Source organism: Lagenorhynchus albirostris, chromosome 13, assembly GCF_949774975.1.
Source record: "Lagenorhynchus albirostris chromosome 13, mLagAlb1.1, whole genome shotgun sequence".
NCBI classification, from domain to species: domain Eukaryota; kingdom Metazoa; phylum Chordata; class Mammalia; order Artiodactyla; family Delphinidae; genus Lagenorhynchus; species Lagenorhynchus albirostris.
In genome coordinates this window covers 69700260-69724311 of record NC_083107.1, presented here as the reverse complement: position 1 = coordinate 69724311, position 24052 = coordinate 69700260, and the positions used below count along the sequence as shown (strand labels likewise).

General features: G+C 37.9%; 1 protein-coding gene across 6 annotated transcripts in view; it reads right to left on the bottom strand.

The window, feature by feature from the left end:
• DTNB (dystrobrevin beta) overlaps nucleotides 1–24052 on the bottom strand; it is a 232976-nt gene that overhangs the window by 189026 nt on the left and 19898 nt on the right. For all 6 annotated transcript variants that reach the window (XM_060168532.1, XM_060168533.1, XM_060168534.1 and 3 more), the window contains exons 2-4: nucleotides 21522–21589; nucleotides 7767–7847; nucleotides 3811–4024 (exon numbers count right to left, since the gene is read on the bottom strand). In XM_060168532.1, coding sequence (XP_060024515.1) covers nucleotides 3811–4024; nucleotides 7767–7847; nucleotides 21522–21588 — 362 coding nt within the window. In that variant the 5' untranslated portion in view covers nucleotide 21589. The remainder of the gene's footprint in view (nucleotides 1–3810; nucleotides 4025–7766; nucleotides 7848–21521; nucleotides 21590–24052) is intronic.

The following is a 24052-nucleotide window of genomic DNA, read 5'->3' as shown; positions in this document are numbered from 1 at the left end:
GAAATGATAATACAAAATCAGAATAGGGTTCGCCTTAGTTAAGTGCAGTTCAGTGGGATGGGTTAGGAGATAAATGTAAATTATTGTCAATGTTCAAGTTCCTGGGTCAGATAGTGGGTTGGTGGATGTTTATTATTTCTAAGAATGAATGAGGGAATAAAGAGTATATGAAAAAAAAATCACTTAGAAGCTATAGCAGTAATCCAGGTGAAAGATGATGCTGGTGGTCTGGGATGGTAGCAGTGGGGATGGAGAGAAGTACATAGACCTGAAGGATATTCAAGAGGTAGAAATGAAAGAACTTGGTAACCGACTGGATGTGGGAGATGACGGAGAAGGAAGAGTTATAATGACTCTCAGGTTTAAGGAACTGGGTGGAGAGTAGGACTATTTAACAAGAAAGGGAACCACAAGTTTATAATGCACTTCAAGGAGTTTAGTAGTGAACACTGTGGTCATCACCTTCGTATCTAGTCCAACTATCCCCATGATGAGGCAACACAGGGTGAGGGTGAGAATTTAACTATCCTCTGCCCCAAAGGCACAAATCCTTTGTTTTCAGCTAAAAAGCCTACCACTTACACATACATGGCCCAAACGCACATATCTGGTGGAGGCTTTGTTCAGTGTTGAAAGAAAACTGGCTCTCTCCCTCACCTAGACTTGACAGGAAGCATTTTAGTAGCTGTAGCAGGCATTTTTTGAAGTCAGCATAAGGATGAAGCTAATAGAAGAGAAGGTCAAAGCCAAGACCACTATAAAGACACGCAGGGATTTCCCTGGTGGCCCAGCGGCTAAGACTCCACGCTTCCAATGCAGCGGGCCCAGGTTCGATCCCTGGTCAGAGGACTAGATCCCACATGCCGCAACTAAGAGTCTGCATGCCACAACTTAAGATCTCGCATGCCGCAACTAAAAGATCCCCCATGCCACAACTAAAGACCCGGCGCAGCCAAATAAATAAATATTTTTTAAAAAAGAAGAAATGCAGCCAGGGCCCTGATTCAACCACAATCCTGTCTCTGGCTCCTCTGTTATGTGAGCCTATTGCTCCAGTTACTGTGAAAGCCCATCTGAGTAGGCTTTCTATTGCTTATAGTTGAAGATGTGGAACTAACACCGAGGTTGGAAACAGAAAGGAGGTTTATAAATCCCAAGCTCTAAATCACTAAATCAGCTCAACTGAAGAAGAGAAAGAAAGGTTTCCTATGCCTCACACTGGGAATTTGGATATCCTTGTTATCAAAAACAAAAAAAAAGAAGAAAAAAATGTTGGTTAGAGCATCACCTGTTGTACCTTCGGACCAGACCATGTACCTACGGTACTGTAACTGTGGTACTGAGGACCTGAAACAGGAAAAAACTGAGGCTAACAGAATGTTTTGGCTATTCCTCTTAGCTTAAAGTCTACACACAGATGTTTATAATATCATTCTTCATACTTTTCAATGTTTTTAATTGTCCAATGTGAAATATTTTAAATCTAAGTATTAAAAAAATTAATTCCTAAGAAAATACATGCTTAAGGGAGAAAGTCTTAGATCCTATTTGTTCCTGATGATCGTTTTAGGGTCTCACAATCTATTATAATAATCAGAAACAACCTGACCAAAAATGTGACTATGAATTTGGAGGTGAGGGAATTTAATAATTAAGTTAATTGCTGTATTCAAATTTTAACTTTGAGAAATTATGAAATACAAAAGCTTGAAAAGATCAGTTAAAATAATAGGAATTCTACATACCAAAGGGACTCTCCAGCCTAAATAACAAAGTGGCCAATCTATAAAGAGACTACTACTTTTGGAAGTATTTAACAACAAAATGCCCTGATTTTCAAAAATAAAATTCTGATAACCAGATCCTTTCTTTTTTCCAGTACATGAAAGCGAATTTCAAATTTCCGGAGAGCTAACTAAATAAGCTCTTATCATATGAAGAGTTCAAGGTCAGTAAAGATGTGACGATTTATTCTGATGCCCACGGTCAACATTTTAAACAGGATATGACTTGAGAATTACCAAACTCACCCCTGCCACACTATATTCTTTACTCTTAGCTCATTTGTCTCTTTTTGCTTTCCTAGTTCTCTTCAGTGTGCCCTCCTGCTGATTTACTGTCTCTTTTTTCTTTTCCTTTGTCTCTTTCTGCCTGTGTCCGGCTTTCTCCAACTGTGTCCCAGGACACCTCTGTACCTTCTGCCCTTAACTTTGGTCTTCCCATTCTCCCTTTTGCTATCTCTTCACTCTCTCTTCTCCTCCCTTCTTTAGCCGTAGTACTTATTTGATATAATTATGGAGTCAAAGTTTATAATCTCTGCTTTATCATTTTTAGCTCTAAGATGACTTTTATTTCTGACTTTAAAAAGTTTCTTAAATTAATTTGTGTTGTGTGGCCCTGAAGTGACTTACTCAGTGAGTCAGTGTCACGATAAGGTGCTGCTTACTCACCACAGAATAATGGTTTTTACTAAGGTTTTTAGATCAGAAGAGTCATTCCTTGGACAGTATAAACTTAACCTACCAGATTAACTGCTAAAAAAAATGGCATTAGAATTCTGGGACATACGCTACATGTACACTCATGTTTTAAAAATTCAAATTTCTTTAAATAATTTTTTATTAAATGGATGGAATATCTCATTTGATAACATCTTATAAAAATGTGGGGGCTTCCCTGGTGGCGCAGTGGTTGAGAATCTGCCTGCCAATGCAGGGGACACAGGTTCGAGCCCTGGTCTGGGAAGATCCCACATGCTGCGGAGTAACTGGGCCCGTGAGCCACAACTACTGAGCCTGCGCGTCTGGAGCCTGTGCTCCGCAACGAGAGGCCGCGACAGCAAGAGGCCTGTGCACCGCGATGAAGAGTGGCCCATGCACCGCGATGAAGAGCGGCCCCCACTCGCCACAACTAGAGAAAGCCCTCGCACAGAAACGAAGACCCAACACAGCCAAAAATTAATTAATTAATTAATTATTTTAAAAAAGTGAATTTAGTGAGTGCCTATGTTGTGACTTGGCCTTGACATTTGTATGGTTTTACCATTAATTCACAGAACCCTCAATATTATGAAGTATAACTAATAGTATTCTACAAATATATGAACTCATTTTCCTACAGAGAGAAAAATGAAGCAGAGAGAATTAACCCATCCAAATCACATTGCTGATAGTACAGCAGGGATCAGACATCTGAACTCCTGGTTCCCGGAAAATAAATATTAACCTCTGTGCTTCCATCATTTATGATTTCTATTTTATTTTTTATCATACCAACTTAATTCTCCATAAATACAAATATAACAACTCATTTCTGTTTTAATTTGGAGGACATTTAGTTTTCTTCTATTGTTTTAAGGTTTAGAACACAATGTTCTACATTGAAAAGAATTAAAATAGACTCCTAAACATAAATAAAGAGAAAACAAGGTACTATATAGTCCAAAGGCAATTGCTATCACATAGTAAAGAAAAGTTAGTTTAAAAGTCAAATAGAAAGCCTCATAATCAAATGTACCACTTGGCTATATTTCACTGGATAGAGAACAGCTATATTAAGGTACCGACAATTTTACCAAACAATTATGTCTCAAGTGTTGTGAATCTCCCTAATGTTACAGAGGTTAATATGTGACATGTCCCAAGACAGTAAGTCACTCTGGCATTTAACCAGTCTTTAGAAGGGACTTGTACTAATTCATTTCCCTTTTAACTGTGATTCTAAGTTGACAACCCTTGGCAAGGCAGTACAGAAGAAGGATGATTAGAAGAGAAACATTCTTAAAATGGATTAAGCAGGGCAGGTACTAGCCTGTCATATGCAGCAATCATAAAGTTGAGGAGGAGGCTGATGGACTGTTCCACACTGATTTGGTGAGTAGAAGGAAGGCGCTTGTTCAGCTGGTAGTAGATGGATGAGATGACGGTCTCGAGGCGAGACACACTGATCTCAGTGGTATGGTCCAGTGTATTAAGGCCATTGTCTCGGAAGGCTTCAATCATGTTCCAAATATCAACAAGATGTACTGGAACACAAAGAAAATAAACTTTGTGTTTATTTTGTCAACACAAACTTTGTGTTTATTTTGTAACTTTTTCAACAATTCAAAAGTTTAATTCAGCAGAAAGATATAAGAATTTTACATTTACTTACATTTAATAGAATAGTGAAGGGTGGCAGAATATGTCACCCCAAGATATGCCACTTTGGCATACGGAGTAGTTTGAGCTAAAGACTCCTGAAAAACAGCAGATGCCAAGAAGGACACTCTGACCTCCCCTCTTCTTCCCAAAAGCAGGAAGTAAAAGTCCCATGTGAAAAACGCCCTCCTTATTCCAAGAGGAAAGAAACATCCTCATCACCAGAGACAGTGAATTGAGTCTGAGTGAAATCTGCAGACTTCATTAAAATAGCTCTTATCTTTAGTCTCCTGACATATTTTAGTTATTTTTCCACAACTGCCACTCTTTGTTCAACTTAGTATATAAGCACTTAGGCCCACTCACTCCTTTGGGTTTTCATTTTCCTATGGGGGCTCCTATGTACATGTAAAAATCCATATGCTTTTCTCCTGTTAATCTGTCTTACGTCTATTTAATTCTCAGGCTCCGCTGGAGACCCTGAGAGGGTAGAGGTAAAGTTTTGCCTCCCCTTCGTAGCTTCAAAAATACACAATGAAAATGTAACAGAACCTCAAAGAGACAAATTCACAGACTTTGTGGGAGATATTAACACACCTCTCTTAGCAAGTGACAGAGCAAACATACAAAAAAAATAAGTACAATCATAGACAAACTAACAAGGCAGGCATAATGGACACTATATGAAGTCCTGCCCCCAGTGATTAGAAAATATGCTTTATTTTCAATAACACAAAGAACGTGTAAAAAAACTGACCTTATCCTGAGTCATAAAACTAATCCCAATAAATTTTAAAGGATTAAAATCATATAAGCCATGCTCTATGATCAAAATGAAATTGTCAGAAATCATTATCAAAAAGAAAACTTTTAAAATAAACTTTATCTTTAGAAATGAATAAACACACTACTTGGAAATTTCCTTAATCTGATTAAGGATATCTACAAAAAACTGCAGCAAACATATTACTTAATAGTAAAATGTTGAAAGCCATTCCTCTGATATTGGGAATAAGATAAGAAATGCCCACTGTCATCATTCCTATCGTATTTCAAATCCTAACCTATATAAATATGCAGTAATTATCAGTATAGGAAATAAAAGTAACTGTCATTATTCAGAAATGACAAAATTATACACATTGAAAATCATAAAGATTCTGCATGTATATCACTAAAATTAATATTTGAGTCTAGAATGACTGCTAGGTACAAATCAAGATATGAAAGTCACTGTATTTCTAAACATACACGAGGACTCAGGAATAAATCCAATAAAGGATGTGCAATATCTCTACCAAAAAATATATAAATTAGCAAAACTTAAAGACCTAAATAGATGGAGGGATATATCAGGTTCACAGAAATGAAATCTCAACACTGGAAATACATCAATTTCTCCCCAACTTGATCTACAGATTCAGTGTAGTCCCAACAAAATCCCACAGGACTATACATTAAAAGGATGAATTTTATTATACGTAAATTATACTTTAAAAAAAAAATGAAGGAAAGAAATCCCAGCACAAATCTTTGTTTTTCATTTTTAGTAGAAATTAACAAGCAAATTCTAAAATTTGTGTGAAAATAAATGTAAAAAGGCCAAGAATGTCTCAGACAATCTTAAAAAGTAAAATAGAACAAAAGTACCCTAACCCTAAAGCTCTAACAGTGATTATTGGTATAAGGATAGACAAACAGACCAATGGAACACAAAGAGTCCAAAAACAGATCCTCTCACATATGGACACAGCTATGAACATTCTTGTACATTTCTCCTAATGAATATGAGAAAAAGATTTTTTTAGTAATGAAGAAAAAGGATGGTCTTTTCAATAAATAGTGTAGGGTCAACTGAACATATATATGGAAAAAATTGAAATCTGACTCCTACTTATAATCTGGATTTTTTTAGTAATGAAGAAAAAGGATGGTTTTTGAAGTAATGAAGAAAAGGATTTATTTTCAATAAATAGTGTAGGGTCAACTGAACATATATATGGAAAAAATTGAAATCTGACTCCTACTTATAACCTGGAGTAATCTGGTAGACTGAAGAATCATATGTGACAAAATAAAACTGCTAGAACAATGCATCTTTTACTTTATATTACTAATGCCACTAGCCTGGCTCAGCCCACACATAGACTACTGTGTTCCAAGAATAATTATGGGAAGAAGTATAAAAATGGTAGTTCCTGTAGGACAGCGGTTTTCAAACTTTTTGACAACATGCAAATATATTTAAATCAACACACACACACCCCTCTAGATATATAAAAAACACGTTTCACAAAATACTTTACCACATAAGCTACATTCTGACTTTTTTTTCTTTCTCTTTTTTTTTCTCCATTACATGCTTTAAATTCTGGCTACAGCTCACCAAAACAGTTTCAGGAACCATTAACAGGTCACAACCCATAATTTGAAAACAATGCTTTGGGAAACCAGAGAAGAAACATGACTTCAGTCTAGGATGGTACGGTAAACTCTTTGGAGAGAATTTTAAGCTAGGATTTTTGAGTAGGACTTAAAGTAGTGTAGAAGTATTTAAATATAAAGTGACTTGTCCAAGGTCACGTGTTTATAATAAATGACAAACAAAACCTGGAGTAAAACAGGTTTTCCCATTCTAAGGCTAATGTTCTTTCCATTACACAAAACAGTTTTTCATTAATACACACACACACACACACACACACACACACACACACACACACACACATATATCTGAGAAAAGTACAATAATTCTAAGTCAGTTCATCTGCACACAAATTAAGAAAGATTTTATATGCATTTTACAAATATTTTAATTTACGTATTTTATAAGTAGCAATTGTGGAAGCAACCGCTTATAGAAAAGGCTGATTTGTGTTATATTAAGTTTAAACAAGAAAGTTAATTTTTATTATGCCTTTATCAAAATATTAGTTTTTCTTTCTCTCCAGAAGCTGATAAACTGTATTAATTTTACATAAAACTTTGTATTAAAAAGTGACAAGGAGAAATGAATTCTCCCATTTAAAGAATTAATTAATCTTGGGACTTCCCTGGTGGTGCAGTGGTTAAGAATCCGCCTGCCAATGCAGGGGACACGGGTTCAAGCCCTGGTCCGGGAAGATCCCACATGCCGCGGAGCAACTAAGCCCGTGTGCCACAACTACTAAGCCTGCACTCTAGAGTTTGCAAGCTACAACTACTGAGCCCGAATGCCACAACTAGTGAAGCCCGCGTGCCTAGAGTCCATGCTCCACAACAAGAGAGGCCACCGCGATGAGAAGCCCACACACCGCAAGGAAGAGGAGTCCCCACTCACCGCAACTAGAGAAAGCCCGCGCACAGCAACAAAGACCCAACACAGCCATAAATAAATAAATAAATAAATTTTAAAAAAATAAAGAATTAATTAATCTCAAAACTAGTCACCTTATTGAGTTTCTTAAATTTTTTGAGGGACACCCAGAATAAATTAACAAGCTCTTTCCATTACAAAGCTTATATTCTGATAAACACTTAAGACAAAATAATTCAATTAACATTACAATATGACTAAAACACATTAAAATCTTCTATATTATCAAGAGCTCTATCCAGCTATCATAGAAATGAGTAGAAATGACTTACGGTTGCATCGTTTTTGCACAAATCGCAATTTGCAAGCTGTTCTGTAAGTTGACAGTCGTATGACATCAAAATTCTGAGCACCTGAAAAGGGGCAAATAAAAAATCTTCAACTAGATTTACCATTTAATTTCCACATGCTGGGGAAGTGACTCTATTCCATTGTGTTGGCACAGTCTATACACAACATGTCAACAAGGCCCTCTTTGGATAAAACACAAAGTGGGGAAGAAGGGTTAAAAATGCTTTCTGAGTGCCCACTCCATGCCAAGCACGATGTCAGCAGTTTTGCCTATATCATCCTGTCTGCTAGCCTAAGAAAACTCTGAGGGGAGGACCACTCATGACTTGAGTGAATGAACTACGTATTCCGCAAAATGAAAAAAAGTGGTATAGTAGGGAAGACCCTAGCCTAGAGTCAGGAAAGCTAAATTCCAGCCCAGTCTGACCACAGGCCATGACCGTGGCCATGTTACACCCCTTCTTCTCAGCCTCAGTGTCCTCATCTATAAAATGAGGGAACTGGACCAGATGATCTCTAAGTTCCCCTTCCAGGTCTGTGGCAGCCTGTGTTTTTCAAAAAAGGGACACAACAGTATTTCCAGACCAGTATTTTTATGTGCCTCTAGTATGCTGCCCCTCCCCATCAAGAACTAAAGATTATTTCCCTCCACTTGCACCTGAGGACACTGTGACTGCCTCAATGAATAGAGTGTGGCAGACGAACACTGCCTGACTTCTGAAGGTGGGCGATAAAATGTGGGACAGCTTGTCTGTGCTCTCACTCTCTCAGGATGCTTGCCCTAGGAACCTGGACACCATTGCTGTGAAGCCCAAACTAGCTGATATGGAGAAACCACACAGAGACACCGATACCCAGAGAAACTGAGTCCATCAGCTGAAAGTCAGTAGCAATTACCAAACATGTAAGTGAGCAAGGCAACAAATGACCCAGCCCTGAGTCTCTGAGTCTTCCAACAGAGGCCTGAGACATCATGCAGCAAAGTCAAGACATAAGCACTGGACGCTGTTCTAATTTTAGACCCAAAAAAGGTATAAACAAAATAAATGACTGTTTGGGGATAAGTAATATATAGCCCTAGTAACTAGAACAAAGCCTAAATTATATAAATCTATAAATCAAACTTTGTTTTCATTTCAAAATTTGCTGTAGGGCTTCCCTGGTGGTGCAGTGGTTGAGAGCCGATGCAGGGGACACGGGTTCGTGCCCCGGTCCGGGAAGATCCCACATGCCGCGGAGCAGCTGGGCCCGTGAGCCATGGCCGCTGAGCCTGCGCGTCCGGAGCCTGTGCTCTGCAATGGGAGAGGCCACAACAGTGAGAGGCCCGCGTATGGCAAAAAAAAAAAAAAAAATTGCTGTCTTGAATTTTAAGGCCACTTCAGGGAACTCTGGCCTCCAGCGTGAGTTTTTTTATTTCACCTATGCTGCCTTGTAAGATCTGGCAGCAACTTTTGATTCAAAAAAGGGAAAGTGAACCAGCACAAATTATCTTATACCAATATTTACAGTCATCTTTCATTTCTGCTTATAGAAAAAAAAAAAAAGGAAGGATTTTTCCAGGTTTTTGGTAAAAGTAATATTTATTGACCAAAAAGTGAAGCAAAGATTTCTCTTAATCTCACTTCAATCAACCCTTACCTTGATGTCACAATTAAAATTATTTCCTCCATCACCTGGTTCTCACAAAATTTCTACCCTTCTATACATACACGTTACAGTCCTATTTTCTTTTTTTTAATATAACAGGTTTTTTGAAATATAATTCATCCATTAAAGTATTCAACTTAGTTGTGCAACCATCACCACAGTCAGTTTTTCATTATCTCAAAAAAGAAACCTCTTCCCCTTATGAGTCACTTTGCCCATTTTTTAATTGAGTTGTTTGTCTTTCATTATTGAGTTTTAAGTACTTTATATGTTGTAGATACAAGTCCCTTATGAAATATATGATTTGCAAATTTTTTTTCCCATTCTCTGAGTAGTCATTTCACTTTCTTGGTCGTATCTAATGGGGCACAAAAGGTTTTAATTTTGATAAATCCAATATATCTATTTGTTATTTTGTCACTTGTGCTTTTGGTGTCATATCTGAGAAGGCTTTGCCTAATCTAAGTTTATGAAGATTTATACCTATGTGTCCTTCTAAAAGTTTTACACTTTTAGATCTTACATTTAGGGCTATGATATATTTTTAGTTAATTTATTATGCAGTATGAGGCGGAGGTTCAAATTCATTCTTTTGCATATGGATACCCACTTGTCCCAGCGCCATTTGTTCAAAATACTATTCTTTCTTCATTAAATGGTCTTGGTATCCTTGTGAAAAATCAAGTGACCACAGATGTATGGGTTTAATTTTTAACTTTCAATTTTATCCCACTGATTATATGTCTATTCTTATGCCAGTACCACACAATCTGGATCATTGTGGCTTTGTAGTTCTCAAATTCGGAAGTGTGAGTCTTCCAACTTTGTTCTCTTTTGAGACTGTTTTGGCTACTCTGGGTTGAATTTCCGTATGAATTTTAGGATCAGCCCATCCATTTCTTCAAAACAGCCAGTTTTTTTATGAGGACTGCAATGAGTTTGTGGATCAATTTAGGGAAAAGTGACATCTTAATGATAAATCTTCTGATCCTCTAATACAGGATATCTTTCCATTTATTTAGTCTTCCTTAATTTCTTTCAACAGTGTTTTGTAGTTTTCAGAGTATAAGTTTTACACTTCTCTTGTTAAATTTATTCAGTCTGATTTTCTTTTACTCATTTAGTTTCTATATTACTATCTCAGCCTAAATATTTTAAATTGGAACCATTAAATATTAATTATTCAAAACCAAATAATTTTAAGAAAGAATGCCAACACATGTCCAAGAACATTTAATAAATAACCCGTCATTAAATAACTACAGGTAATTTTAATGTCTAAACATTTATTTCTATGAAATATTTTAATGAGAAACACTGATAAAACGAATGTTAACAGCTAGGAAAGGAAAGTTCCACCCCCATCTGATCAAACAGAAACATTACTAATCTGATTGATCAGACTTTTTGCAGGGTATTTATTAGGCAATGCTTGCTAGTGGAAAAGTAACTACAGGAAAAAGGTAGTGCACCTGGTATAACTCACTCTTTTCAGACTCCTTCTCCAGTGCAGAGTCAGATTTGTCACCACAAAAGATGAAATAGGGCAGATATCACACAAGTCGAAAGCTAACTAGTTTAGGAAAATAGGAAACTCCAAATGCTTCAGACCAGTTTGCCAGAAATCTCTACACTGAAGTTTCAGGAACTAGTCAAGAATCAAGTATCACTCTGCTTCCCTTTGCCAGTCTGATCCTTGTGAAAATACATCATTCTAAATGTATTGAGGAAAATGTAGAGAGAGCAGTGGGATGTTACAGGATTCAGAAATTCTAAGAAGTCCTGGCCAGAGCATCATTTTTTAAAAATCTAATAGCAGTCCAAATCCAAAAATAATTTCTAAAAGTTAAGATATAATTAATAACCTTAGAATTTTATTAAAATACTATTGTACCAATATTCAACCAAACTTCCCATATGTTTCCCTTCTTCTGAAGCAGTCATCTTCCCTGATTTATATAAGGAGAATCCTCATACAGTGCCTAAGAATAGCCTTCATTTTTTTAATACTTCCCCTATGTAAATGTCACAGTAATTTCCTGATCAGAAAATATGGTAGTTTGGCAAATACAAAATAGAAAAGCCCCCAGTGAAGAAACTGAAATGACTGGAATATCACTTTGGGAATTCTGAACTAGAAATGATTACTCTTCATTATCATTCATTTCAAGAATATTTCATTAAAAGAAATACAATAAAATGTCATTTTTATACTAATGTCAGACAATGTTTCAAGCCCACCCAGAAATTACAGAGGTTTTCCCTGGTGGTGCAGGGGTTAAGAATCCGCCCGCCAATGCAGGGGACACAGGTTCGAGCCCTGGTCTGGGAAGATCCCACATGCGGCGGAGCAACAAAGCCCGCATGCCACAACTACTGAAGCGCGCGCACCTAGAGACCATGCTCCACAACAAGAGAAGCCACTGCAATCAGAAACCCGTGCACCACAACAAAGAACAGCCCCTGCCTGCGGCAACTACAGAAAGCCTGCGTGCAACGAGGACCCAACGCAACCAGAAATTAATTAATTAATTAAATTTAAAAAAAGAAAAGAAATGATACAGAGAGCCCTAACTAAATATCCAGGCAGAACTCTGGCCCCAGTTAGAAAGCCCAGTGAAATTCGTGAACAGACAGGGAACCAATGGGACACTGGGTACCCAAGAGGTACAGGAGAAAGATAGGGAAAGGATAAGAAAGGATTAAGCCTTCTTTGCACTTTATGGCTCTCCTTATTCATGAGAATGGGATATGAATGTTCTATAGTATAACCAAATCCCAAGGAAAGCAAAGAGTCAAATGGAAGGGTTTTATTGTACCTGTTTGTATCAGAAGCTTATATCAAAACCCCCAGGGGAGGAAGCTGGAATCTTCATTCTTAACAAATGCCCCTAAAGACTCTTATAATCAAGCTAGTTTTGGGAAACATAGGACTACCCAACTCAACTTAAAGGTCTAGCTCATGCACCTCTCACATTTTACCTCACACTCCACTCCAATCAGTCTGGACTACCTACAGTTACCCAAACATACCGGGTCCCGTCACCTCTGGGCCTTGGTAAGTGATAGTGCCCCAGCCCTTCCTTCACCACATTATTGGGCTGACTCAGCCAAGACATCACTTCCTCCCAGATTCCTTCCTGGACTCCCCTTGCTTCCCCCATCATGGCTCCTACTGCGCTATCATCCCTTGTTCCCACTTCCAGGAAAACAAAATCCATGAAGGCAGAGACCATTTTACTGTTGTATTATTCATTACTGTATGTCCCAAAGTAGGACACAATAAAACTAGCACCTAAATATTTATTGAATGAATAAATAACTGAAAACTGGGAAGTTCTGGGTTGTCTGATATAAAAAAGGCTTTTTCCCAAAAATTTACAAAGGAATGTAAAAGGATATACAACTGCAGACACTAGCAAGGAAAGGCTCATGGCAGGAGATGATAAAAGTAGTGGGGAAGCCAATTCCTTTTCCTGTGTAAACATGTTGATGCTTTTAACTTCCCTCAGGTAGGGCAGAGCACTCCAAACTGTGTTCCAGGAAGCCACAGGATTTGATGGACATGCTCAGCAGACTAATGACAGGGATAAGGAAGTAAATGTACTTTGCTGAATATCGAATCTAACTGGGGAGATGAGGAGGAAGGAAGGAGAAAGGGGAGAAGAGATTATAAATCTAATAAACGTAAGTACAGTAACATGTCTGAATTGTCTAAAAACTTTCACAAGCAGTTCTAATTAGGAAAAAAATTTTTTTCAAAAAAAACATTAGTCTGAATAAGCAACAAATATGAACACGAATGACTTCCTCATTTTTTTCTTGGCAGTACACTTAAAAACCCTAGGGACCAAAGATGAAGCCAGAGGTCCCAGCAGAGAGGAAGGTACAGATAACACCAAGATCACTGAAGGGTGACTCTCTCAGTGGGTGAACTAGGAAAAAAAGTTTTAAAATCCCGCAAAAAGAAATGGCTGTGACACATACCTGGCTCCACCAAGATCTGGATTTAAATTTTTGTAAATAATGGCAAAAAAACAAAGTGATAACCAAATAGGTTGGATAAAACAAAAACGGATTACACAGGATAAAAATAAAGTCTAATTTGTGGAGTTCAAAAGATAATACAAAAAAGAGCATATATTTCATAAAGCAGATACTCTAACACATCCTAATAATATTTTTGTATTACTTTGAACAAAGTTATAAATATTGATATGATTTGGGCTTCATTTTTTTTTTTACATCTTTATTGGAGTATAATTGCTTTACAATGGTGTGTTAGTTTCTGCTTTATAAAAAAGTGAATCATTTATACATATACATATGTTCCCATATCTCTTCCCTCTTACGTCTCCCTCCCTCCCACCCTCCCTATCCCACCCCTCTAGGTGGTCACAAAGCACCGAGCTGATCTCCCTGTGCTATGCGGCTGCTTCCCACTAGCTATCTATTTTACGTTTCGTAGTGTATATATGTCCATGCCACTCTCACTTTGTCACAGCTTACCCTTCCCCCTCCCCATATCCTCAAGTCCATTCTCTAGTAGGTCTGTGTCTTTATTCCTGTCTTACTCCTAGGTTCTTCATGACGTTTTTCTTTTCTTAAATTCCATATATATGTGTTAGCATACGGTATTTGTCTTTCTTTTTCTGACTTACTTCAATCTGTATGACAGACTCTAGGTCCATCCACCTCATTACAAATAGCTCAATTTCATTTGTTTTTATGGCTGAGTAATATTCCATTGTATATATGTGCCACATCTTCTTTATCCATTCATCCAATGATGGACACTTAGGTTGTTTCCATCTCCTAGTTACTGTAAATAGAGCTGCAATGAACATTTTGGTACATGACTCTTTTTTTTTTTTTTTTTGCAGTACACGGGCCTCTCACTGTTGTGGTCTCTCCCATTGCAGAGCACAGGCTCCGGACGCACAGGCTCAGCGGTCATGGCTCACGGGCCCAGCCGCTCCGTGGCATGTGTGATCTTCCCGGACCGGGACACGAACCCGTGTCCCCTGCATCGGCAGGCAGACTCTCAACCATTGCACCACCAGGGAAGCCCCATGACTCTTTTTGAATTATGGTTTTCTCAGGGTATATGCCCAGTAGTGGGATTGCTGGGTCATATGGTAGTTCTATTTGTAGTTTTTTAAGGAACCTCCATACTGTTCTCCATAGTGGCTGTACCAATTCACATTCCCACCAGCAGTGCAAGAGGGTTCCCTTTCCTCCACACCCTCTCCAGCATTTATTGTTTCTAGATTTTTTGATGATGGCCATTCTGACTGGTGTGAGATGATACCTCATTGTAGTTTTGATTTGCATTTCTCTAATGATTAATGATGTTGAGCATTCTTTCATGTGTTTGTTGGCAGTCTGTATATCTTCTTTGGACAAATGTCTATGTAGGTCTTCTGGCCATTTTTGGACTGGGTTGTTTGGTTTTTTGTTATTGAGCTGCATGTAAATTGTAAATTTTGGAGATTAATCCTTTGTCAGTTGCTTCATTTGCAAATATTTTCTCCCATTCTGAGGGTTGTCTTTTGGTCTTGTTTATGGTTTCCTTTGCTGTGCAAAAGCTTTGAAGTTTCATTAGGTCCCATTTGTTTATTTTTGTTTTTATTTCCATTTCTCTAGGATGTGGGTCAAAAAGTATCTTGCTGTGATTTATGTCATAGAGTGTTCTACCTATGTTTTCCTCTAAGAGTTTGATAGCTTCTGGCCTTACATTTAGGTCTTTAATCCATCTGGGCTTCATTTTAATTGATGTTAAAATTTCTGGAGTAACCACAAAAAGAACAGGAAAAGAAAATACAACTCACAAGTAAGTAGAGGGAAAAAGTAGAATGGAGGGAAGCTCAATTCATCTAATAGAAGTCAAGAAAGGAGGGAAAAAAAAAACAGAGAAAGGACAAAACTGAAGTACAAAATAAAATGGAAGAAAAATGAAACATATCAGTATTCATAAAAAAAGTTAAACAGGGCTTCCCTGGTGGCGCAGTGGTTGAGAGTCCACCTGCCGATGCAGGGGACACGGGTTCGTGCCCCGGTCCGGGAAGATCCCACATGCTGTGGAGCGGCTGGGCCCGTGAGCCATGGCTGCTGAGCCTGCGCGTCCGGAGCCTGTGCTCCGCAACGGGAGAGGCCACAACAGTGAGAGGCCCGCGTACCGAAAAAAAAAAAAGGTTAAACAAAATAAAGTCTTCAGTGAAAAAGCCAAAATTGTCACAATGGTCGTTTTGGTTATTTTTTAAAATAATCTAACTTATGCTGTTTACAAGAGATACATATATAACATAAGGATACAGGAAAGAAATTAAAGAATAAATGGATATATACTGAAAAATCTGCAAACAACAAATGCTGGAGAGGGTGTGGAGAACAGGGGACCCTCTTGCACTGTTGGTGGGAATGTAAATTGATACAGCCACTATGGAGAACAGTATGGAGGTTCCTTAAAAAACTACAACTAGAACTACCATACAACCCAGCAATCCCACTACTGGGCATATAACCTGAGAAAACCATAATTCAAAAAGAGTCATGTACCACAATGTTCATTGCAGCTCTATTTACAATAGCCAGGACATGGAAGCAACCTAAGTGTCCATCGACAGATGAATGGATAAAGAAGATGTGGCACATATATACAATGGCATATTACTCAGCCATAAAAACAAACAAAATTGAGTTATTTGTAGTGAGGTGGATGGACCTAGAGTCTGTCATACAGAGTGAAGTAAGTCAGAAAAAGAAAGACAAATACCGTATGCTAACACATATATATGGAATCTAAAAAAAAAAAAATTGTTCTGAAGAACCTCGGGGCAGTACAGGGATAAAGATACAGACATAGAGAATGGACTTGAGGACAGGGGTAGGGGGAAGGGTAAGCTGGGACAAAGTGAGAGAGTGGCATGGACATATGTATACTACCAAATGTAAATTCGATAGCTAGTGGGAAGCAGCCGCATAGCACAGGGAGATCAGCTCAGTGCTTTGTGACCACCAAGAGGGATGGGATAGGCAGGGTGGGAGGGAGACGCAAGAGGGAGGAGATATGGGGATATACATACACGTACAGGTGATTCACTTTGTTACACAGCAGAAACTAACACACCATTGTAAAGCAATTATACTCCAATAAAGATGTTAACAGAATAAAAAATAAATTAAAAATGAAAAAGATATTTAGTGTACTAGGCATGCTAATCAAAAGAAAGCTGGTGGGCTTCCCTGGTGGTGCAATGGTTGAGAGTCCGCCTGCCAATGCAGGGGACACGGGTTCGTGCCCTGGTCTGGGAAGAACCCACATGCCGCAGAGCGGCTAGGCCTGTGAGCCATGGCTGCTGAGCCTGCGCGTCTGGAGCCTGTGCTCTGCAACGGGAGAGGCCACAACAGTGAGAGGCCCGCGTACTGCAAAAAGAAAAAAAAAGCTGGTATAGATATATTAATATACAACAAAACAAACTTTGAAGCAAAAAAGCATTACTAGAAAAAAAAAGTTTACCTATATAATAATAAAAGATTCAATTTCCCAGGTAGACAGAACATTTTAATATATATGCATCTAAGAACAAAAGCTTCAAAACACTGACTGAACTACAGGGGGGAAATTTTAAATCCATGATCAAAGCAGAGATTTTTAACATCTGCCGGTAATTAAGATCAAGCAGTCAAATCAGAAAAGACAAAAAGATTTTAGTAAAACATAATGAGCTTGATCTAGATAATACAGAAATCATACACATGATTTTCAAGCACTCATGGAATATTTAGAAAAACATACAAATATCAACAAATACAAAGATTCTAGAAAATCCCTCACTCCCTGACCCATAATCCCATTAAGCTAAATATCTTTATTATTAAAACAGACATTCATTTACGAATTTAAAAGGATACTTCTCATTAATCTACAACAGAAATTAGAAAACACAGAGATCTGATAATGAAAATAGTATATATATATCAGAACACATGTAATGCAAAAATAGAAAATCACGGAAAAGTATATTCTTCAATGCTTACATAAGAAAGAAAAACGTCTGAAAATAAATGGCCTACATTAGAAAAAGAAAAATACAACTGCCTAAAGTAGAAAGAAGAAAATAATAAACCACGTAATAGCATGAAATAATGACACAGAAAACAAAGATACATAGAGAGGACCAATAAAGCCAAAGTCCCTTGAGAAGACCAATAAAAGTGACAAAATTCTGGAAAAGGAAAAATTCTGGAATCGCTGAGCATGGAGGCCTGGCATCAAGTATTTTGCAGACTCATCTAGAAAGTTTTTACTTCAGCACCAGAGTCGAGAGATTATCACCCTTCCTTTTTCTTAGTAATGTTACATCATGTAAAAATCGTAAACTATCAAATTGTTTGTACGTAATTTAGTCTACTCCTCCTTTAATAAATACTTATTGAATTGCTGGGGCTACCATGATAAATACATGTGATTCTTACTTTCATGGTGCTTAGAGTCCAGAAGATAAAATATTAAGCAAAGAAAGAACAAACTGATTTCATCACTGTTCAAAATAGGAAATTAAAAGATACTGTCTAAAAATAGAAAGGCTTAAGAATACTACTGAAAGGCACAACAATAAAGGTAACACAAGATAAAAAACACAAGCTATCTAAACTATTAAATTCCTATGACCGCTTTCAAGCTACAACAGCAGAGTTGAGTAGCTATGACAGAGAACTCATCATATGGCCTGCAAATCCTAAAATATTTACTTTCTGGCTCTTTAAGAAAAAGACTGCTGGCCCCAGAACTATGTATGTTAAGGAGAAATATATTATATGTCACTGTATCATCTCAAGAGAAGCAGAAAACAACTGATAAAATTCTATACTCATTCGTGATTTAAAGAAAATAACAGTAATAACTCTTGGTAAATTAGGACAGAAAAGTAGATCTTTCACCTGGTGAAGGGTACAAAACCTACAACAAATATCATTTTAATAGTGAAATATTACATCCATTCCCATTCAAGTCAAAAACAAGACAAGAATGCCTGCTATCTTCCCAACTCTTAAATACAATATCTGAGGTCCTAACCAGTACAGTAGGTCATGAAAAAGAGGTATAAGGATTGCAAAAATAAGAGTCAAAATGGCCTTTCTTTAAAAATAATGCAGTTCCATAGAATGTACACCACCAAGAATGAACCCTAATGTAAACCATAGACCTTGAGTGATTATGATGCGTCAGTGTAGGTCCATCAGTTGTAATGGACGTGCCACTCTGGTGTGGGTGCTAATAGTGGGGGAGACAATGCATGTGCCAGGGCAGGGGGTACATATGAGATAGCTCTGTTCCTTCCTCTTTCATTTGGCTATGAACCTAAAACTGCTCTAAACAAATAAAGTCTTTTTAAAAAATGATGTACATGTAGTTACCTACCTAAGCAGAAGTCTAAACTAACCATTAAGACTAATGAAAGAGTGGAAAAAGATCATTGGATTCAAAACTGACATACTAAAATCAACCCAATACCTAGATGACAGGGCCAAGTCATAAGGCTGGCAAATGGTGATTTCTGCATCCTCAGAAAGTAATTATAACGCAGATTTGGGGTGATGCTGGAAATGAGAGTGGGGCTTCCCACAGCAGATACCATTGCCACCAATGCAATACCTCCTGTGAAGAAATAGCGGAGGCTCAAGAAGCCATACCCACCAAACATCTCCCAGACTGTTCATATCCTTGAGTTTGTTACAGAGAATGGTAATTTATATGAAGTTAGTGTGTCAGTGATAACATTCACTAAGTAGTAAACCCAGTTCTTTGCAGAATACCCAATTTCTACTTCAAATATCTACCCCAGTCATGCTCTCTCACATGCCCATGTGAGTGCACCCCAGGTAATTCTTAGTATGAGGAATTATTATTTATTTGGTTTCCATTTTTGTCGGTTTCCCTTTTAAAATGTAAGTGGTATGAGTGAAGTCAGGGACTGTGTTTTGTTCTCCCCTATAATCCTAGCACCTAGAATGGTGCCCGGAATGTAACAGATTCTCAGTAAATGTGTTAAAAATTAAATGAAAAGATGGTCCTTTTGCTGAGTCTGGAAGGGTAGGCAGGAACAACAAGCCAGATGAAGGTGAAGGCAACCCCATAAGCAACAGCACAGGGATATGGAAAACACGATCTATCTTGGGGAAAGCCAGTTCAGAACTGCTGGGAAATGACACACAAGGCATGTGATGGAAACTGGGAACCAAGAAAAAGAGTCCAGAAGGGCCTCATCCGGCACACTGCAGAGCTTGGGCTTTCTTAGGACCGTGATGACGAGCCCTGAAGGGATTTAAGAAGGAGTAACCTAGAATAAATCTGGGTTCAATCTGGCAGCATCAGAGATCACCGATTTGAGAGTGTCAAGACTGAAGGAAAGGATCAGAAACCAACTGTTTTAGTTTAGAAAAGTAACAAGGATAAAAATATTAATAATAAACACAGCTTAATGCCACTGAACTGCATATTTATAAATAGTTAAAATAAATATGATTTATGTATATTTTACCACAATAAAAAAAAAGAGGAATTAAAAAAAAACACAGCTAGCCACATTAAATAACTACTTATCTGGGAAAGGAATGTGCTAAGTGCTTTAGTCACACTATCTCATTTAATCTTCATGATAGTTCTATGAAGTAGGTACAATTCCCATTTTATGGATGAAGAAACGGTAGCACAGAGAGAGAAGGTAACTTGCCCAAGGTTATACAGCCAGGAAGTGAGGGAGCCTAGATCCAAACCCAGGCAGTCTGACTGCAGAGCCTGGATTCAACACCATCATGGTATGAGGAACAGACAGATTCAAGACTCACTTTTGAGGGAACACTCAGCTGCACTTTGCCATTTCCTTGGAGGTGAAAGGTGAGGTGGAGAGAAGCGACTCCAAGCTGTCTGGCTTAGATGACTAGCAGTTACCGACTCAGAGCTACAAAAGTCCTTAAAGGTCACCCAGACCGACTGCCTAACCAATGCCAAAAATTTCTTTTCCTCCTTTAACGAACAGTTATCTAGGCTATGCCTGGCAGGACAACGTAGGTCTGAGTTGAGTCAAACTCTGCCTCCCATTACTAAGACTCTAAAGACTTAAAATAGCTTGATAGTTGGAAGGGTCTTCTGAGACTTGATCTGCTGATTTTCACTCTGTGGTAGGTAGAATTCTAGAATTCTGCAACTACCTCAGGGGCCATCTCAAGCTGACTCCTACTTCCCCCACACCCCCACACCCCCCCCACACCCCCCACACCCCCCGGCTTCAGCCAAGCAGAACGAATTTTATGACACTCATGTTGAAGGTCCTTGTAAGGAGCACAGTGCTTTTAAAAGGTTTCACAATCATTGGTACAAACTAATAACCTTATTTCCTGGCTAAGGAATTTGAGGTCCACCAAGTGTGAATGCACTGGTCAAGGTCACACAGACAAGCAATCGCAAAACAAAACAATCCTTCAAATACTGGGAACTGCCTACTCTTCCTGGCCATCTTTTTCTTTGAGTTTCATATAAGAAACATATAAGAATATAGGAATATATGAGAATAAATAAGCATACATCAATGTAAGAATTTTTTAACAGAAGATTTCAAAGGGTATATAGTAAAGTAATATACCAAAGTACACATTCCTGCTTTTACTTTTTCCTACAGCTCTAAGTGTTTCCTAACACTTAGTCCTCGCTACCTTAGAATCTTTATCTAGTGTAAGGTAATTTACACAATATAATGTATTAATTATCTATCACCACCTGCAATCTCATGGTAACAATGGAGTTATAGCAAGAAGTCTAAATTGACTGGCATGCCTTAAACTCACAGAAATTTTAGGTAACATTTCTGCCTTTTTATTTATGACCTTGAAGAAAGCAATTCAAGTCAATTCAATTAAAATATATGCTCTGGCTTGGTGTCCTCCAACTGCACGATTCTTTAATTCCCATTCTTCCCTTTCTAAAGCCTGTAACATAAAACTTATGATTAATGCTATGACTTGATCGGGGGGAAAAAAAAAACATTCCCACACATACAAACAGGATTCCAGAAGCACTCAGGACTCACGCATTTCTATGAACAGCTGCCTCTTCTCTGCCATGGTCTTCCGCTTGTTCCCACTTTCCTCAATCATCCTAGAGACAAAGAAGGATACAATAAACCAATGTGTAATTTGACAATTCCACCAAGTGCTTATCAGTCTGTTGTGAAGAGGTACAAGAAACCAAGCTGTGTATGCATACATTAAAAGGATATCAGTAAAAATAAAGTAGAAGCCTGATACAGAAAAAAACAAACTGTTGTCCCTTTATCTGATAGCTTCTAAAATATTATAAAGTCAATACTTAAATGAGCTCATACACTTGCTTCCTGTGCTGAAAATATGGGGCCACGTCTTATTTCTAACTTTGTTTTCTCTGCACAGTCCTGGATTAGTTGAGACATTTTCCCCATATTCCTACTGCTTTACATAGATAAACATGTTACTAAAGATAATTTAGGTAATAATTATAATGAAAGGCTATAATAAAGAACATCAGGATAATTAGCTTATACATAGAAAGTATAAATAGAATCTTTTATTTTTATATTAAAAAGTATTAAACAAAAAAGTATTCATCCACAAACTCAAAGAACTCCTAAATGTAAGTTTTTAATCACATGACTTTGGCTATGCCAGTCACTCTGTTTAAGAAAAAACTCTTTCCATGCATTATCTCATTTAATCCTCCCAACAACTCTGGGTGCTGGCATTATTATTATCCCCATTTTACAGATTAGGAAACAGATGCCTAGAAAAGAACACTAACTTGCTCAAGGACACACAACTCAGAAGCGGTAGAGTAGAATCCCAACCCTTTCATTAAACTTCTTTCACAATTTTTGCCTCTAGATGCGTATTTTCAAATCTTTATGCTTAAAAAGCTAGAACACAATAGCCCATTGCATGGACCCTACTGATGCAAAATCTGTGACATCTCAGCCAAACTTCGCCTTACTCTGAAGAAAAAAATATCTAAACAAATAGCATAAGCTAAATATCCCTAAGAAGATTAAACTGCTGTAAATCATGGAGTGATTTATATAACATTGTCGAATACGTTAGAATCACGAATTAAATGGTGACTACACAAATTACATATCTATTAAAGCAAAGTGCCTGCTGAAAGTTTAGTTATAAATATATCCTAAAGAAAATTTATAATGTAAATATATTCCTTACCATTCTGCAATTAATATTTTGATCATTAAAACTATCCCTTTCCGGGCTTCCCTGGTGGCGCAGTGGTTGAGAGTCCGCCTGCCGATGCAGGGGACATGGGTTCGTGCCCCGGTCTGGGAAGTTCCCACATGCCGCGGAGCGGCTGGGCCCGTGAGCCATGGCCGCTGAGCCTGCGCGTCCGGAGCCTGTGCTCCGCAACGGGAGAGGGCACAACAGTGAGAGGCCCGTGTACGGCCAAAAAAACACTATCCCTTTCCTAGATCACTGAAATGTTACCAAATAGGCTTCAATGTACATGATGGTTACCTAACAATTTGCCCCCAAGAGGAAACAGTTTTAAACGGAAAGAAAGTAAGCCAAAGAAAAAGCAACCAGAAACAGCAAACATCTAATGAAATCTAGGTCCTAGAGAAAAAAACAAGAGTTGGTACCAGGAACCTATAATTATAATGAAACGAAGATATTCAAAAGCCTCCTCCCTGTCCCCAAACTTGGTCTCCCACTGGGTAATACAAATTTTAAATGCTAAACACAGATTAAAACAGAGAATCATAATGTCCTTTGTAATATATATCATTTATTATATACTTCTACTTTTGCTATTTCTTTAAATCACTTTTTCTCAGAGTAGAATTATGAATTCCTGGAGATCCCTAAGTTTTTCATTACAGTTTTCTAAATTTTGTCTTTATTTCCAGATTAATCTTCAAAAAAATTAACATAAACATATTTTAGATCATCTGGACGACCACGAAACTACAAGTACTGCCGACGCCACTTCAGAGCCCACATCTGCATGTGTGATTACTGTGGCATTGGAAGCAAGAGAGCACGTAGAGCAGGCGTCAGCAAGCTAGAGAAACTATAGTACCTGGACCAGATCTGACCTGCCACCTGTTTTTGCAAATAAAGTTTTACTGGAACACAGCCAAACCTATTCATTTATGTATTGTCTAAGGATGCTCTCATGCTACAACAGCAGAGTCGAGTGTTTTCAACAGAGAGCATCTGGCATGCAACGTATAAAATAATTACCATCTGGTCCTGTAAGTAAAAGCATGCCAACCCAACCTAAAGCAATAGTAATTAATACTGCATTACTACACGCCTGGCTTTCCCATGGTGCCTGATAAGAAATCCTTTATTAGCTACTTTCTTCTCTGTCTTACTTCTCCACTCTTCTACCAGTATTTCCTAGGATCTAAAAAAAAAAAAATTTTTTTTTAATTTGCATTTGAGTCCTTATAGAGCATTTGCTTCTAGGGTAACCCAAAATGAGACAGATTTGATCCTGTAAAACAGACCTTCAAGATGAATTCTGTAAGTGGATCACTCGCCAACAGATGACAAGGATCCCAGTGCTGGTAGTAAGTAG